The sequence below is a fragment of the Trematomus bernacchii genome, unplaced genomic scaffold (assembly GCF_902827165.1).
Source record: "Trematomus bernacchii unplaced genomic scaffold, fTreBer1.1, whole genome shotgun sequence".
Classification (NCBI taxonomy): Eukaryota; Metazoa; Chordata; class Actinopteri; order Perciformes; family Nototheniidae; genus Trematomus; species Trematomus bernacchii.
The window spans coordinates 194,354-210,328 of NW_022987622.1; the positions used below are offsets into that span (position 1 = coordinate 194,354).

The 15,975-nt window shown below is 41.5% G+C and overlaps 1 protein-coding gene and 1 long non-coding RNA gene across 2 annotated transcripts; both read left to right on the forward strand.

Annotated features, from left to right (window-relative positions):
- Nucleotides 1-6,331: 6,331 nt before the first annotated feature.
- LOC117484367 (ribonuclease inhibitor-like) lies at nucleotides 6,332-9,935 on the forward strand. The gene is made up of 4 exons (XM_034132824.1): nucleotides 6,332-6,906; nucleotides 7,716-7,898; nucleotides 9,628-9,770; nucleotides 9,931-9,935. Exons 1-4 carry the CDS (start codon nucleotides 6,473-6,475, stop codon nucleotides 9,933-9,935), a joined length of 765 nt encoding a protein of 254 aa, XP_033988715.1. The 5' UTR covers nucleotides 6,332-6,472.
- A 1,589-nt stretch (nucleotides 9,936-11,524) lies between these two features.
- LOC117484350 lies at nucleotides 11,525-14,840 on the forward strand. Its single transcript, XR_004556120.1, has 3 exons — nucleotides 11,525-11,692; nucleotides 12,128-12,171; nucleotides 13,846-14,840. It is a non-coding gene; the product is annotated as an uncharacterized LOC117484350 (long non-coding RNA).
- The last annotated feature ends 1,135 nt before the right edge of the window (nucleotides 14,841-15,975 follow it).

Sequence of the window (15,975 nt, forward strand, 5' to 3'; positions counted from 1 at the left end):
GGTGGTGGTGTGAAGAGACCATGTCAGGTCCTCAGTGATGTGGACCCCAAGGAACCTGAAGCTTTTGACTCTCTCCACCGTAGTCCCATTGATGGCGATGGGGGCGTGTCCCTCTCCCTGCTGCTTCCTGTAATCCACAATCAGCTCCTTTGTTTTGCTGATGTTGAGATGGAGGTTGTTCTCCTGGCACCAAGATGTCAGGTTTTCGACCTCCTCTCTGTACGCCGTCTCGTCATCGTCTGTGATCTGGCCGATGACGGTCGTGTCATCAGCAAACTTCACGATGGTGTTGGAGCTGTGTGTGGCCACGCAGTCGTGAGTGAACAGGGAGTAGAGGAGAGGGCTGAGCACGCAGCCTTGAGGGGCACCGGTGTTGAGAATCAGGGTGGAGGATGTGATATTTCCCACCCGCACTGCCTGGGGTCTGCCCGTCAGGAAGTTCAGGATCCAGTCACAGAGGGCGCTGTTGAGCCCGAGGTCTCTGAGCTTGATGGCCAGCTTGGAGGGCACAATGGTGTTGAATGCTGAACTGTAGTCAATGAACAGCATTCTCACATATGTGTTCCTGTTCTTCGGGTCCAGGTGTGAGAGGGCAGTGTGGAGGGTGAGGGCTATGGCGTCGTCTGTGGACCTGTTTGCTCTGTAGGCAAACTGCAGGGGGTCCAGAGATTCAGGGAGGGAGGAGGTGATGAATAATTTGACTAACCGCTCAAAGCACTTCATTATGATGGAGGTGAGTGCTACTGGGCGGTAGTCGTTGGGGCAGGTGATGATTGTCTTTTTGGGGACAGGAATGATGGTGGAGTGTTTAAGACATGTGGGGACTACAGACTGCAGCAGGGACCTGTTGAAGATGTCTGTGAACACCTCTGCCAGCTGAACTGCACACACCCTGAGAACACGGCCAGGGATGCCATCAGGTCCAGGAGCCTTGTGTGGGTTAACCCTTTTAAAGGATTTACACACATCTGCCCTATTTAAAACAAAAGGGCAGTGTAGCTCCTGGTCCCTCTGTACCTCCACAGCCTGGCTGCTCTCAAAGCGTGCAAACTGTTTAGCTCATCTGGGAGAGATGCGCACGCAGACACTCCCGCAGCACCCCCCGCTGCTCCTTTGTAGTCAGTCATTGTCCTTAGTCCCGCCCACATATTCCTAGTGTTACAGCCTTTGAAGTCAGATTCCACCTTGTCTTTGTACTGTCTCTTTGCATTTTGAATTGCTCTCCGGAGATCATACCTAGACTTCCTGTACTCCTCCAAATCTCCCGCTGTGTGCGCGAGAGTGCGCGCTTTCAGTTTGCCGCGCACCTCACCGTTTACCCAGGGCTTTTGATTTGGGAATGTCCGTACAGAAACCTTCGGTACCACGTCATCGATGCATTTCCCAATGTAGCAGATGACAGTGTCCGTGTGTGTGTTGATGTTATTGTCCTCAAACACACTCCAATCCGTAGATGCAAAGCAATCCTGCAGTGCTGAATCTGACTCCTCGCTCCATCGTTGTACTGTCCTTATTACCGGTCTGTCCCTTTTAAGTTTCTGCTTGTACGCAGGCAACAACAGTAGTGAGATATGGTCTGATTTGCCAAGTATTCTCCTTACTGTCGATTGATTTTATTTACAGTGATATCTGCACTACTCATCGACTCAAAAACACCAGATTATCCTTGTTAATTACACAACATTGATTGGTTTAAATTGTGTACAATGCTTTTGTATTTTCCCCTTTCGATTCGGAGAAACAAATATTTTTTCGGAGTGTGTGGATGGCAGAAGACACTACACTACCCAGAATCCTCAGCTATGGGACTACACCATGTGCTTAGAACGCCCCCCCCCCCCCCTAGGTCACAGGCTCCTCCAACAGTGCAACACAATAAAACAGATAGGCTACACAGAACAAATAGTGCAGTAAATACAAAAAGAAAAATAGTTAAAAAGTGAAATAGTGCAATACGAGTCTATATACAAGTGATTGGAATATGATGTATTAGACAATTAATTTCTAAGTAGCAGCCAGATGAATGTTATGGATGTTGTTTCAACATTCAGGTGTTTAATAGTCTTATGGCTTGTGGGATGAAGCTGTCCCTGAGTCTGGTGGTTTTAGTCCGGATGCTGCGGTACCGCCTGCCAGACGGCAGCAGACAGAACAGTTTGTGGGGTGATGGGGGTCTTTTATAATCCTGAAGGCTTTCTTTAAGGTTAACCTGGTATTTTTACTCCACTACATTTATTTTAGTTACTTTACAGATTTGGATTAATGATGTGAAATATAAACAACCCTTAAATCAGACTTTAGTTACACCTGAGTAAAATTCAGTGAAGGTGATTCTCAAGTGCCAACATCAGGCGAGATATTTGGTAGTGGGTGCTTGAGAAGACTAAATATTTATCTGCAGATCCCTATAAAGTATATTCATTACTCGTTATTCTCTACTAATAGTTAATTAAAAACTGTATATAATGGCTATTTTGCACATCCCTTTCAAGATTTTCTAAGGTTTATTGACATATCATATACACAACTACGGTGTAGTTATGCAATGAATGAAAAACTTGGGTCACAGGTTCATCAACAGTGCATCACAAGACATCTATCGATATCTGTGTACCTCCACCATTAAACATATTCTGCACATTTCTTATACTATCTACATACATCTTATAAGAGTATAATTAATATGTATAATATCAGTTAAAATAAGTGCTTCAACATAGTTAACATTGCAGGAAAGTTGATTGTCAAGTTCCAAAACAAACCATGCAATATATTAGACGTTAAGTACTTTGTCAGGCTTAATATCTGTAGATACCCCCAAAGCTTTTTTCTTATTTAAAAGAAGACCTTAACCTAAAGTATTCTTTCATGTTTAAATAAAGCCTTATTAGTTTGTCTGTTTTGCACATCCTCCTATCAGGCACTAAACTGTTTTATTGTAGAGATCACTTACAGTATCTTCTTGATATTTTCTATTCTATATTATTTATATCATTGACCTTCCACTTTCCCACTATATTAAGAGTATGTACTCTTAATATTTAAATGTTTTCATCAAATATAACACATTCAAAAGTGCTTTACAAAAATGAAAGACATTAAGAAAAAGGCATTTTAAAACAGTCATTAAAAAGCAACACAATCTTCCTGCATTGCATTACTCTAAACGTGTAATAACGTGCTTTAACCAGTAGGAGGTGCGGGTTAAAAAGCTGTCAAGTTTACAGTGTTAACAAAATGAAATATACTGATTGATTGATTGATTGAAAAGTTTATTAACAGCTTGTATATTGGGTACAGTACAGTACAGCTCAAAACATACAATTGTTAAGGGGATGCAGACCAGAGAAAGACTTTCGTCTTGTTTACATCAGGGTCCCCCATTTCCAATTCATCATATCATTTAAGACATATAAGACATATTTGACATACAGATGGCTTATTTACAATTTACTGCTGTTTCTGGTTTAGTTTACGACGGATATATTCTGTTATTGTTTTGATATTTGTAACACAAAAGCGATGTAAAAAACCCACAGCAACACAGAAAAGATGGTCTTAACATGACCCAGCGGTCTAGTAGTTCATAAAAAACAATAATATCAAAACAAATTATTACTACTAACTTTATTGTGAAATTAAAAGAGAACGGTAAAAGAATAGTTTCCGGTCTATTCTGAGGCCCGATCTCTGTAGATAAATAAAGAACTACGACAGATGTGTAATGTTTAATGCAGCCAAACCATTCATTACAATGCATTCATGTGATGACTTTCAAAGAGTAAAGCAAGCACTGCTGAATAAAGTATGATTTGATCTTTTACGAAACGTTTTTTTCATTGGAATGCAGTTGGAGGTCAACCAATCACAGAGCTTGAGGCAAAGCGGAACAATAGCTGAGGATTCTGGGTAGTGTAGTGTCTTCGGCCATCCTAAACTCTGAACGAATATTTGTTTCTCCGAATCGAAAGGGAAAATACAAAAGCATTATACACAATTTAAACCAATCAATGTTGTGTAATTAACAAGGATAATCTGGTGTTTTTGAGTCGATGAGTAGTGCAGATATCACTGTAAAATCAATCGACAGTAAGGAGAATACTTACTTCCGGGTGTAAAATCCTCCGTTATCCAATGGGAATGGACGCTCAGCTCTTTGGGTCCGTAATACAATAAAGGGGACATGATCAAATAGGAATATAATTATCTTTTAAATAACGTTAACTAAAGGGAACAATCTATTTGACACAGCTGAAGCTCTGGCCTTCCTTAAAAACGAACTAATTTAATAAAAATCACAGTTGTATTACACACAATGCACTGTTTTTTGAGAACAAACATTGGTAAATAATGCACCATAATACATTCTGACGAAAAATAAAAATTATTATGAATAAAAATAAAATAAAAGAAGCCTCCTGTGAGTTACTACAAGCTATAAAGTAGATTTAAAAAACGTTTTATAGAATAAAAGCTCACTGCTGGACGTTGTAGAAATGCGTTGTGCACCACGACAAAGGAGCCTCATTCACTTTACATTGGGGTTGTTTGCGTGGTGCAGACACGTAAATGTAGCAAAGTTCGTGACTCCACCACGCACTGCTGTTAAGGAGTCGTGGTGGAGTCACGCATTCTGGTGAGACCAGGTTGTGTTCTTGTGTTGGTGGATAAAGCAGACTGCTCCGTGTTTGGTGTTGCTGTGCCGCTGTGCCGCTGTCACGTCTGTTCCCTGATCTCTGCGTCACCGACCGATTTGATATTAAAGTGACAGAAAAAAAAACGTTATAGTAAAGCCGCGGCCGGAAAATCAGGAAGCAACGTTACTATGCTATAATCGATTATCTTCCGTCACTGCATCGATACCGAATCGTCCACGTCCGCATCGCAATGCATCGTTGAAACGATTATTTTCAACACCCCAAGAACACATGCAGCGTTTTATTCCTCTTCCTGGTTAATTTGTTTTTGAATAGGTATACTGTTGTAGAGCATAGACAGTACGCTGTTTATAAAACATTTAAACTCAGTCTCTTTTTGTTGTTTTATTGTTATAATTAGATTCTCAGAGCATTTCCCTCATTCTCTCATGTTTCCTTCTCTTTCAGCAGATAGTGGTCTGCAGGAGGTTTTAGATGAACATAGGCTCAGTCTGAGGAGGAGATGTGAACGTGTGACTGAAGGAACTGATCAAAGTGAAACCCTCCTCAACAGCATCTTCACTGAGCTCTACATCACACAAGGCCAGAGTGAAGAGGTTAATACCCAACATGAGGTGAGGCAGCTGGAGACAGCTTCCAAGAAGAAGCCCCTCCATGACACTCCAATCAAGTGCCAGGACATCTTTAAAGCCTTACCTGACCAACAGACTCTCATCAGAGCGGTCCTGACCAACGGAGTGGCTGGAGTTGGAAAAACCTTCTCAGTGCAGAAGTTCACTCTGGACTGGGCCGAGGGTTTGGAAAACCAAGATGTCAGTCTGGTGATCCTGCTCTCCTTTAGGGAGCTGAACCTGATCAAAGGTGAGCAGTACAGTCTTCTCAGGCTGCTCCATGTTTTCCATCCAACCTTACAGAAGGTCACAGCAGAGCAGCTGGCTGTCTGCAAAGTGCTGCTCATCTTTGACGGCCTGGATGAAAGCAGACTTTCTCTGGACTTCAGAAACAATGAGGTTGTGTCTGATGTCTCACAGCAGTCCTCAGTCAACGTGCTGCTGACAAACCTCATCAGGGGGAAGCTGCTTCCCTCGGCTCTCGTCTGGATAACTTCCAGACCTGCAGCGGCCAATCAGATCCCTCCTGAGTGTGTGGACAGGGTAACAGAAGTACGAGGCTTCACTGACGCCCAGAAGGAGGAGTACTTCAGGAGGAGATGGAGTGATGAAGACCTGTCCAGCAGAATCATCTCTCACATCAAGAGCTCCAGGAGCCTCCACATCATGTGTCTGATCCCAGTCTTCTGCTGGATCACTGCTGCAGTTCTGGACCACATGTTGACTACAGACCAGAGAGGAGAGCTGCCCCAGACCCTCACTGACATGTACTCACACTTCCTGCTGGTCCAGACCAAGAGGAAGAAGCAGAAGTATGAAGAGGGACATGAGACGAGTCCACAGCAGCTGATGGAGGCTGACAGGGAGGTTCTTCTGAAGCTGGGGAGGCTGGCGTTTGAATATCTGGAGAAAGGAGACATCATGTTCTACCAAGAAGACCTGCAGCGCTGTGGTCTTGACGTCACCGAGGCCTTGGTGCACTCAGGAGTTTGTACACAGATCTTCAAAAGAGAGAGAGTGATCTTTGAGAAAACAGTCTACTGCTTTGTTCATCTGAGCATTCAGGAGTTTCTGGCTGCAGTCTACGTGTTGCACTGTTACACCAACAGAGACACAGCGGTACTGAAGGACTTCCTGCAGGGAGACTTTAACAACATCAGAGATCAGGATTACCCATCCCTGCCTGTCTTCCTAAAGGGAGCCATGGAGAAATCCCTCCAAAGTAAAAATGGCCACCTGGACCTGTTTGTCCGCTTTCTCCACGGCCTCTCTCTGGAGTCTAACCAGAGACTGTTAGGAGGCCTGCTGGGTCGCACAGACAACAGACCAGAAACCATCCAGAGAGCCATCAACAACCTGAAGGAGATGAGCAGTGATTCCTCTCCTGACAGGAGCATCAACATCTTCCACTGTCTGACAGAGATGAAGGACCACTCAGTACATCAGGAGATCACAGAGTTCCTGAAGTCAGAGAACAGATCAGAGAAGGAACTCTCTGTGATCCACTGCTCTGCTCTGGCCTACATGCTGCAGATGTCAGAGGAGGTTCTGGATGAGTTGGACCTGGATCAGTACAACACATCAGATGAGGGACGACGGAGACTGATTCCAGCTGTGAGGAACTGCAGGAAGGCCAAGTAAGTCCAGATGTGATTAACTTGATAAACTAATGTGGATCAGGAGTTTAATTATTCAAACAAACACTATAACATTTCTGCTGTTTAAATACTGAGAGAGCAAAATAAAACCAACACTGTTCTTCTATTTATTTAAAATAATAGTTAAACTGAAGCGTTCCTCTCTTCATATTGAGTGATGGAGGCGACATGTCAAACACATGAAGGACTTTAGAGGTTTCTCAGCATGTGATCACACCACACAACAGGACTTACAGTTATCACAGAAACATGTTATTATTACTTTCTAGTAGTTTCTTTATCATTAAACACGTTTTTATCACAATGTGTTAGAGTTTAAAATCAGATCTATATCATTTCCCACCAATAACAGAGTTATGTCTTAATGCTGATATACTGGGAACATCTGATGGTATCGAGTTGAACATATTGAAACTTTATTGGTTTGTTAATTGTGTTTGTGTGCGCAATAAATGTTCAGATGCTCAGAGAAGCCAAAGCATCCTTCATCCATCATTCACATCCACATATTAACTAACATTTAAATATGTACATCTCTAATATTGTCACGTGATTCATTTAATTTCTGTTTCTTTTGGTAACAGTCAGTGACAGCAGGAGCACAGACATGTGATCAGATCACACTGACAACTCATTACACTCTATTATCATATATTATTATATATTATATTAAATGGACTAACAGCAAATGTCTATCAGAACATGTCAAATATTTTTTCATCAAATGCTTGATGTTAATATAATGTTTCCTCTTTTTAACACATGTTGTAATATATGTTTTATTATAGACTTACTGGCTGGGGACACTATGGACTCTCAGAGACTCACTGTGAAGTCGTGGCCTCAGCTCTGAAGTCTGACCCCTCCCATCTGAGAGATCTGGACCTGAGTGGCATCCATCTGAAGGATTCAGAAGTGGAGCTGCTGAGTTCTGGACTAAAGAGTCCAAACTGCAGACTGGAGGCTCTCAGGTCAGTTCACTGACTGCAGTTCATATTGATCTGTTTGTGTTAAGGATTTTCTGAATTTGAACAAATACAATGTTGCTGCCCTTTTTATAGACTTATCCAAGGCATTTGATACTGTGGACCATGGCATTCTAGGCCAGAAGTTATCTTATATAGGCCTGTCTGACCAAGCTGTTGGTTGGTTTGCAAACTATCTTTCGAATCGCAAGCAATGTGTAAAATTCAGCGGTCTCTCCGCAAGCTTTCTTAATTTAACCAGAGGTGTTCCTCAAGGTTCGGTCTTGGGACCGACCCTTTTTACTATTTATATAAATGATGTGGGTCAAAGTATTGATGCCTCTGTACATCTATATGCAGATGATACTGTTGTGTACTGTTGTGCTAGCACTGTTGCCCTTGCATTTGAACGTCTGCAGTCTGCTTTTGACACTTTTCAGTCACACCTGTTCCACCTTAGGTTGGTGTTAAATTCAGATAAGACAAAAGTCATGTTGTTTTCCAATAAGAAAAGGTTACCAACTGTTCTTCCCTGCATCATGTCTGCACAGCATAACCCCATTGAATCTGTTAACACCTACAGATACTTAGGCATTACTATAGATGACAATCTCTGCTTCAAACCACATATTGACTATCTCTTAAGGAAATTGAAATTAAAACTGGGATTCTTTTTTAGAAATAAGGCCTGCTTCTCCACAAGTGCGAGGAAACGGCTTGTAGCTGCCACATTTTTGCCGCTCTTGGACTACGGGGATGTTGTGTACATGAACGCCTCAGCTCACTCACTTCATCTGCTGGACGCTGTCTACCATGGGGCTCTGAGGTTCATAACCACCTGTAAACCCCTCACACACCATTGCACGCTGTACTCTTTAGTCAACTGGACATCATTATCAATGCGCAGATCACTGCACTGGTACAAACTCATCTATACCGCTATGCTTGGACTGCTGCGCCTCTACATATCCACTTACATATCACACAAACAGTACAGCTATAGCCTACGATCTCAAAATGACATCACTCTGTCCGTCCCCTCAGTTCGCACGGAGCTTGGGAAAAAAGCCATATCATACTCTGCCCCCTCGACCTGGAACACACTTCAGCAGGAACTTAAGCTGACCAGTTTGATACCCATCACAGATTTTAAACTAATTTAAAAAAAGCTGGAGAAATCATCTGTGGGTGTTTGCACCTGCAATATCTGAATACTTTATATGGATTTCAATGACTACTTTTTTACGATGTTGTATTTTATTGTTGCCTCTGTGTTTAGTGTCCTGTCTGTCTGTAACTTTGTGTGGTAGTGTTACCACTGACAGGTCTCTCTTGCAAATGAGACCTTGTGTCTCAATGAGATTTTACACCTGTATAAATAAAGGCTAAATAAAAAAAAAATGTTATTTTTATTTGTTCCATGTTTGCTAATGACTGAATATTGATCAGAGTAACAGAGAGAAGGTGAATGTGTGAGGGAGAGAGTTTGAGCTTCCACAGACTCACTCTGTGCTCCATGAGTCAGTGGAGATGCTGTCAGTACTGATGAGCTGTGAGGGAGATGAAGGAGTTGTTCAACATCTGATCAAAGTTAAAGTTCCAGATTATCAGTGGATTGTTTCTGCATCATCTCTGACATTAAAACCCTGTTTAACTCTGAACAGATTATTAAACCTGGAGTTATTTCAAACAGGAACATTGTTTTCTAAAGTTACATCATGTTTTCTTTATTCAGACTGGAGCACTGCAGTTTGTCAGAGATCAGCTGTTCTGCTCTGATCTCAGCTCTGAAGTCCAACATCCATCTGAGAGATCTGGACCTGAGTCACAACAACTATCTGAAGGATTCAGGAGTGGAGCTGAGAGATCGTCTGGAGAGTCCAGACTGCAGACTGGAGACTCTCAGGTCAGTTCACTGACTCTCTGTTACTGCTGGAGATCTCACATGTTCACTTTGTAATTGAACCTCATTTATATTCATTAATAACTTACAGCCATAAAGTTGTAAATATTCTTTTATTCATATTTCATTTTTAAGAGTAAGAAGAAAGAACTGCAGACATACATGTTGACTCTTTCTTAAAGTAACTGTAATAGATGTTAGTTGTAAAAAGTAAATCTATGTATTTAATATTTAGTAAACGATAACGTCTGAATAAAGGTCATCTGAAGTCATTTTAGTTTGACATTGTGATGGGAATTTATTCATCAAATGTGAGAGAATCAAAGCATTCAGCTGTCTTTGTCGTATTTTATTTCTTGAAGAAAGTTCAGTCAGTCACACAGAGAGCATACAGTCTGCAGAGAGGAAGACGAAGAGTAGAGTTTGGGTTGCATATTTAAACACAGAAGCCTTGTCTCAATACCCCTCCTCGACTCCTCTCTTCCCCTCCTCCGGGACTTGACCCGGAAATCGATCAAGACACGCCATTTTGAAGGACGTTTTTTTGAGGGGTGAGGGAGGAGGGGTGCGGGAGGAGACCAAAGGGAGGATACACGAGAGCAGACTACGCGGAAGTGTTTTCACTACTCGCGTATAAAAGCCCCGCCCCCACCTTCACAGCTGGTCGATTTCAAGAGAGGAAAACGGAGAACTGGAAGAATGAGTGGGAAAGCGTCACATAAATGTATAAGTGCTCACAGCTCCGTGGGAATTATTATGTGCAATTCATTTCTTAAGGTTATACTAACAATTTAAGTCATGTTTAATGATCTTGAACGTCACTAAAACATAGCTATTAAGAAAGTTATTTCATAAATGGCTAGATCTTGATAAATAACAATTATTTGTTTTGTTTTGTGTTAAAATATTGAGTAGTTACATTTTTTTAAATGCAGTCCTGAATGTGGGGATCTACAGGACACACATGTTCAGAGTAAAGGCTTTCACATTACTATAATTATAATTTTATTGAAATGTACATTTGACACCAAAACGTAACACAAAAGCAGGACCAACCATCATACATTGAATTCCTTGACTAACAAGAGAAAGATTCATCATTTAAATAAATATTTAACAACAAATGGGCCGGTTCTAAAGGTTATTCAGTTAAGCCCGATGAGAGGGGATACAGCTGTGCACATGTCATCATTAACAGACGTCGTTTAAGAGTGACGTTTGAGTGAACGAGGACATCCCAATTAATACCTGAGGACTCCTCTGTCCTCGCGTCTCCTCCTCGTGTCTCTCGCTCGCATCTTACGGAGGCGGAGCTAAGACGCAAGGAAGGGACGCGAGTGAGGGAAAGGAGGAGTCGAGGAGGGGTATTGAGATGAGTCTCGAGAGAGAGGAGAAAGGGAGGGGGGAAGCTTGGTGATGATGAAGGAGCATTCTGGGAGTTAGGGAGGCCGTATCAGGAAGTTCTCAGTTCACCTGAGGTGAAGGTCATACTGTTGGTGCACATAGAGAGTCACTAACAACACTGCAACACATCTTCTTCATAAGGACTTTCCCCAAGCTTAGCTAAGAAGAGTGAGAAGTAGTAAATATAGATAAACATTAGCAAATAAGAATCACACAATGATATTATTAAAGTAAGTAAGTGAGTATAATTGTTGTTGTTGTTGAGTAACATCTGATTGGATTATAAACTGATTTTTATCCTCATCATGTTTTCTTTATTCAGACTGAGGAACTGCAGTTTGTCAGAGATCAGCTGTTCTGCTCTGGCCTCAGCTCTGAAGTCCAACATCCATCTGAGACATCTGGACCTGAGAGGAAACGCTCTGCAGGATTCAGGAGTGGAGCTGCTGAGAGATCTTCTGGAGAGTCCAGACTGCAGACTGGAGACCCTCAGGTCAGTAAGGGGTCTCTGCTGGTTCAGCAGTATTGTATGAAACACAGGGAGGTGTTTCTCTCACTGGGGAATCACAACAGATCAGTGATGTTACCCACTGACTGCAGGCTCTTTCATTCTTCCATCAACTATAGAAGGCCAGCTGAAAATGCAAAGCCACATTTAGTAAGTAATCAACTTTCCACCAGACATATGGGATTTGACAGAAGAGTGGAAAAGGTAGTCTGTTTTTGATGGGATGTTTTTAGTTCCTTGACTAATGACTGTTACTTCCTGTAATGCAGCTGAGAGCTGTGGCAGTCAGTCGTAGTGTTTGCAGAGAAGATATGATGGGATGTAAAGCATGAGATCAGTCAGGACTCTGAAGCTGACTCAAAGAACAAACACTTATTTTAAACTGGATCCATAACTGTTGGATTGTGTTCATCCCTACAGGATCAGATATGATGAGACGATCAGAGCCAAGATCCAGAAGAACTGTGAGTACTGAATATCCTCCATTCATCAAGATATGAAACTCTTTCATGGAGCATATCCTCAGAGGAAAACAACACTCTTGTTTTTCTCTCTTCATCATTTTGGCTCTTTCTCTTCACAAGAACTGTCTATCAAAACAGTGACGCGTTCACTGACACTCTGTAAAATGTAAATAAACTCTGTAGAATAAAACACATGAAAACATCAACATTATAACCAGTTACAGTATTATCATCAGAATATACTTGAGTAGAAGTACTCAGATCTTGCACTTAAAGTGGACCTATCATGCTATATTTGAATAATATAGTGTAGGACCATACCTATATAAGGCATATTTATACTTTTTTTTTTTCAAAATACCAAACAGATCATGCATTTTAGCCATGCCTCATTTCGCTCAATTTGACAATTTCTAGCTCTGTGTTTGTAAGGGCAGATAAGGGCAGAACAGCACCATCTACAGGCCTGGCATATGTACTACAACGTCTCCAGCGCTTTCGAACGGCAATGGCCGTGGCGGTCTCCTCCTGATTGGTGGAGTTGGCCCAATAGCCGTAGCGCCACTGTCCTGACGTCAGGACAGTGTTCAAATCTGGATCAGTTTTTATCAGATCCGTTGCAGCCCCTTTTTTAGAGATTTGGGTATGGAGGAAAATAGAGAGGGTTGTGTTTTCTGACACTTGGTGAGTTCCCTGGAACACCGGGGACACATATTCATGTATAAAAGACGTACAAAAGTGCATTTTGCATGATAGGTCCCCTTTAAGTACTCAGATCTTGTATTTGAGTAAAAGTAGAAGTACTCAGATCTTGTGCTTGAGTAAAAGTAGAAGTACTCAGATCTTGTGCTTGAGTAAAAGTAGAAGTACTCAGGTCTTGTACTTGAGTAAAAGTACAAGTTCTCAGATCTTGTGCTTGAGTAAAAGTAGAAGTACTCATATCTTGTACTTAAGTAAAAGTAGAAGTACTCAGAGTGTTGGAATACTCTGTTACAGTAAAAGTCCTGCATTCAAAATTGTACTCACGTAAAAGTAGAAAAGTATTATCCTCAAAATATAGTGAAAGTAGCGACAGTAAAAGTAGTCGTTGTGGAGATTGGTCCATTTCAGAATAATATATATGATATGTTTTATAATGATTGATCATTAAAGTGTTCTCAAAGCTGGTAAAGGTGCAGCTAGTTTGAATGACTTTGTATACTGCAGGGTAGCTTGTGAATTTACTCCAGGTGGAACTAAAGTCTGATTTAACACTTGGTTAGATTTCACATCATTCATCCACATCTGTAAAGTAACTAAAGGTATTAAATACATGTAGTGGAGTAAAAGTACACCATTTACCTCTGAACTGTAGAGGAGTAGAAGTACAAAGTCGAATAACATGGAAATACTCAGGTAAAGTACAAGTACCTCAAAGTTGTACTTAAGTACAGTGCTTGAGTAAATGTACTTAGTTCCTCTCCTGGTCTGTAAAGCTCTCCCAACATATGCAGGTTAGCATCTGGCAGCTTCTATGTGCTGGGGACCCGTACTGTACATTTCTCTCATCACACTTTGGGCTCCTCAACATGTGTGGGTTCCCAGCAGGACTCTCTGAGCTGCAGACACATTCTTTCTGTGACTTTGTTCCAGATATTTGGAGCATAATAACTGAAGCTGTTTCTCCATGTTCAGGAACTCCCATCCCCCGAGTCCTGCGGCAGGAAGCGCTCCTTCTCTCCAAGAACTCCTGGACCCTGCAAGCTGGTCCAGAACCAGAGTCCCAGTGAGGAGTCCAGCCAGTCCACCTCTCAGAGTTAAACTAAACTACAACATTATTAAAGATCATGTTTAAAGTTAAAAAAGGATGCTTTCAGACTGAATCCAGAAGTTTCTCAAGCTGCAGTCAAAGCAGGTCATTTGAGGAATATATAAAACAATTATAAAACTGTAATAAGAATTACTCTGAATACTTTCTTTGGACATTTTATTTAAACGACATTTTAAACAAATATTTTTAAATGTTTCTGACTTTCTATCTGAGTGCTTTTCTCATGAATTAATGACTTAAATCTTGTTTTCTTTCTTGTGTATTTCATAATCCTACAGGATATTATATATTTTTTTCACATAACTTTAAGACTAAATATTATTTTCTTCCATAAATATCCCACTTCTTGTACTTATATCCTGATTGATGAGTCAACAGTAAAGCAGCCAGGCGTTAACGGTCAGCTGGCATGTGTATCTGTTCATTGGCTCATATGTGTAGCATGTTTAATGGCAGTGTGTTGAAAATGGCTGACAGGTGAATATGTCAGATCTCTGTGTGTTACTCAGAGAACCGTGTGCAGTGTTTTAGAAAGTGCAGAGTTGAATTGCAGATTGTGTGCAGAGCTGAAAATGTGTTTAGAGTTTTGTTTGATTTAATCCAGCCAGTTCTGCCACAGCAAAGCATAAGGGCTCAGAGCTTGGACCTATTGTGTTCACATTATATACGCTTCCTTTAGGCAATATTATATATATATATATATGCTGTTAAAAACTGTGTATTTTGTAAAACGTGTAACTAATCTTTAATACTTTGTTGTATGCATGCTTTAGGTAACATGAAGCTGTCTTTGTCTCTTTCCTGCTGTAACAATGTACATGTATCCTCTGTGGGACTAATAAAGGTATTCTGATTCTGATTCTGATTCTGATTCTGATTACACCTGCAGGAGCTTTCAGGACATCCCATTCCAAACTCTTGGGCATTCATTTGAAGTTGGTCCCCCTTTGCAGCTCTAACAGCTTCCACTCTTCTGGGAAGGCTTTCTACAGATCTTGGAGTGTGTCTGTGGGAAGCCCTTTCATCCAGAAGAGCATTATGGCGCGTTTCCACTACACGGCCTCGCTCGGCCCCACTCGGTATGGCTGGGCCTCGTTAGGACTGGCTCACTTTATGGCGCATTTCCATTACAGTTTAGGAACTGGGGTAGTATCTATAGTAACGCAGTGTAGGCGGAGCCGTGACGTGATCTTCAGAGAACCCCAGAAAAACAACACAGCCGTTAGCTGTTAGCACTCAGAGCTCACAGCTCCTCATATATGTTCAGAAACTAGACAAAAGTTAAACAAGTACAAACCACAGACTGCCTGTGTCATGGTGAATACAGTCGCTGCTTTATTTATGTCTGTATAGGCCGTTGTTGTGAGTGTGGACGGTCGGAGCATATACTGCGTTAGCTTAGCCAATCTCCATTTAGAACACACGCATTTTAAAAGGTTTTTCGCCTGCCGTCTGTCTGCAGACTTGACAAAGCATTAATTCATGGTTTTTACTAACCGGTATCAGTATGTTGTTACTTCGGCATCATTTTGAAACGTGTATTACAATTAAATCACGGTCAAATATGTCCATCTTGTTGTAGTTGTAGCCCCCTTGCCAGCGATGCTCCCTCTAGTTTAGCATACTCAGCCCGACTCAGCCTCGTTGTCTCTGGCCCTAGACCCGCGATTTTATGAGGCCAGAAAAACTGTGAATTAGGACCCGCCGGCCGGTACTAGGCCAAGTGGAAACGCAACCAAAGACGGGCCGCTGACGTCACAGCCCTCTTAAACCGTGCTCCGCGCTGTAGTGGAAACGCGCCATTAGTGAGGTCAGACTGGACGAGAGGCTGGCTCTCCGATCTTTTACAAATATTTTAAACATAGTATATGCAGTATACAAAGTCATTAAAACTAGCTGCACCTTTACCAGCTTTGATAACACTTTAATGATCAATAATTATAAAACATATATATTATTCTGAAATGGACCAATCTGCACAATGAATACTTTTA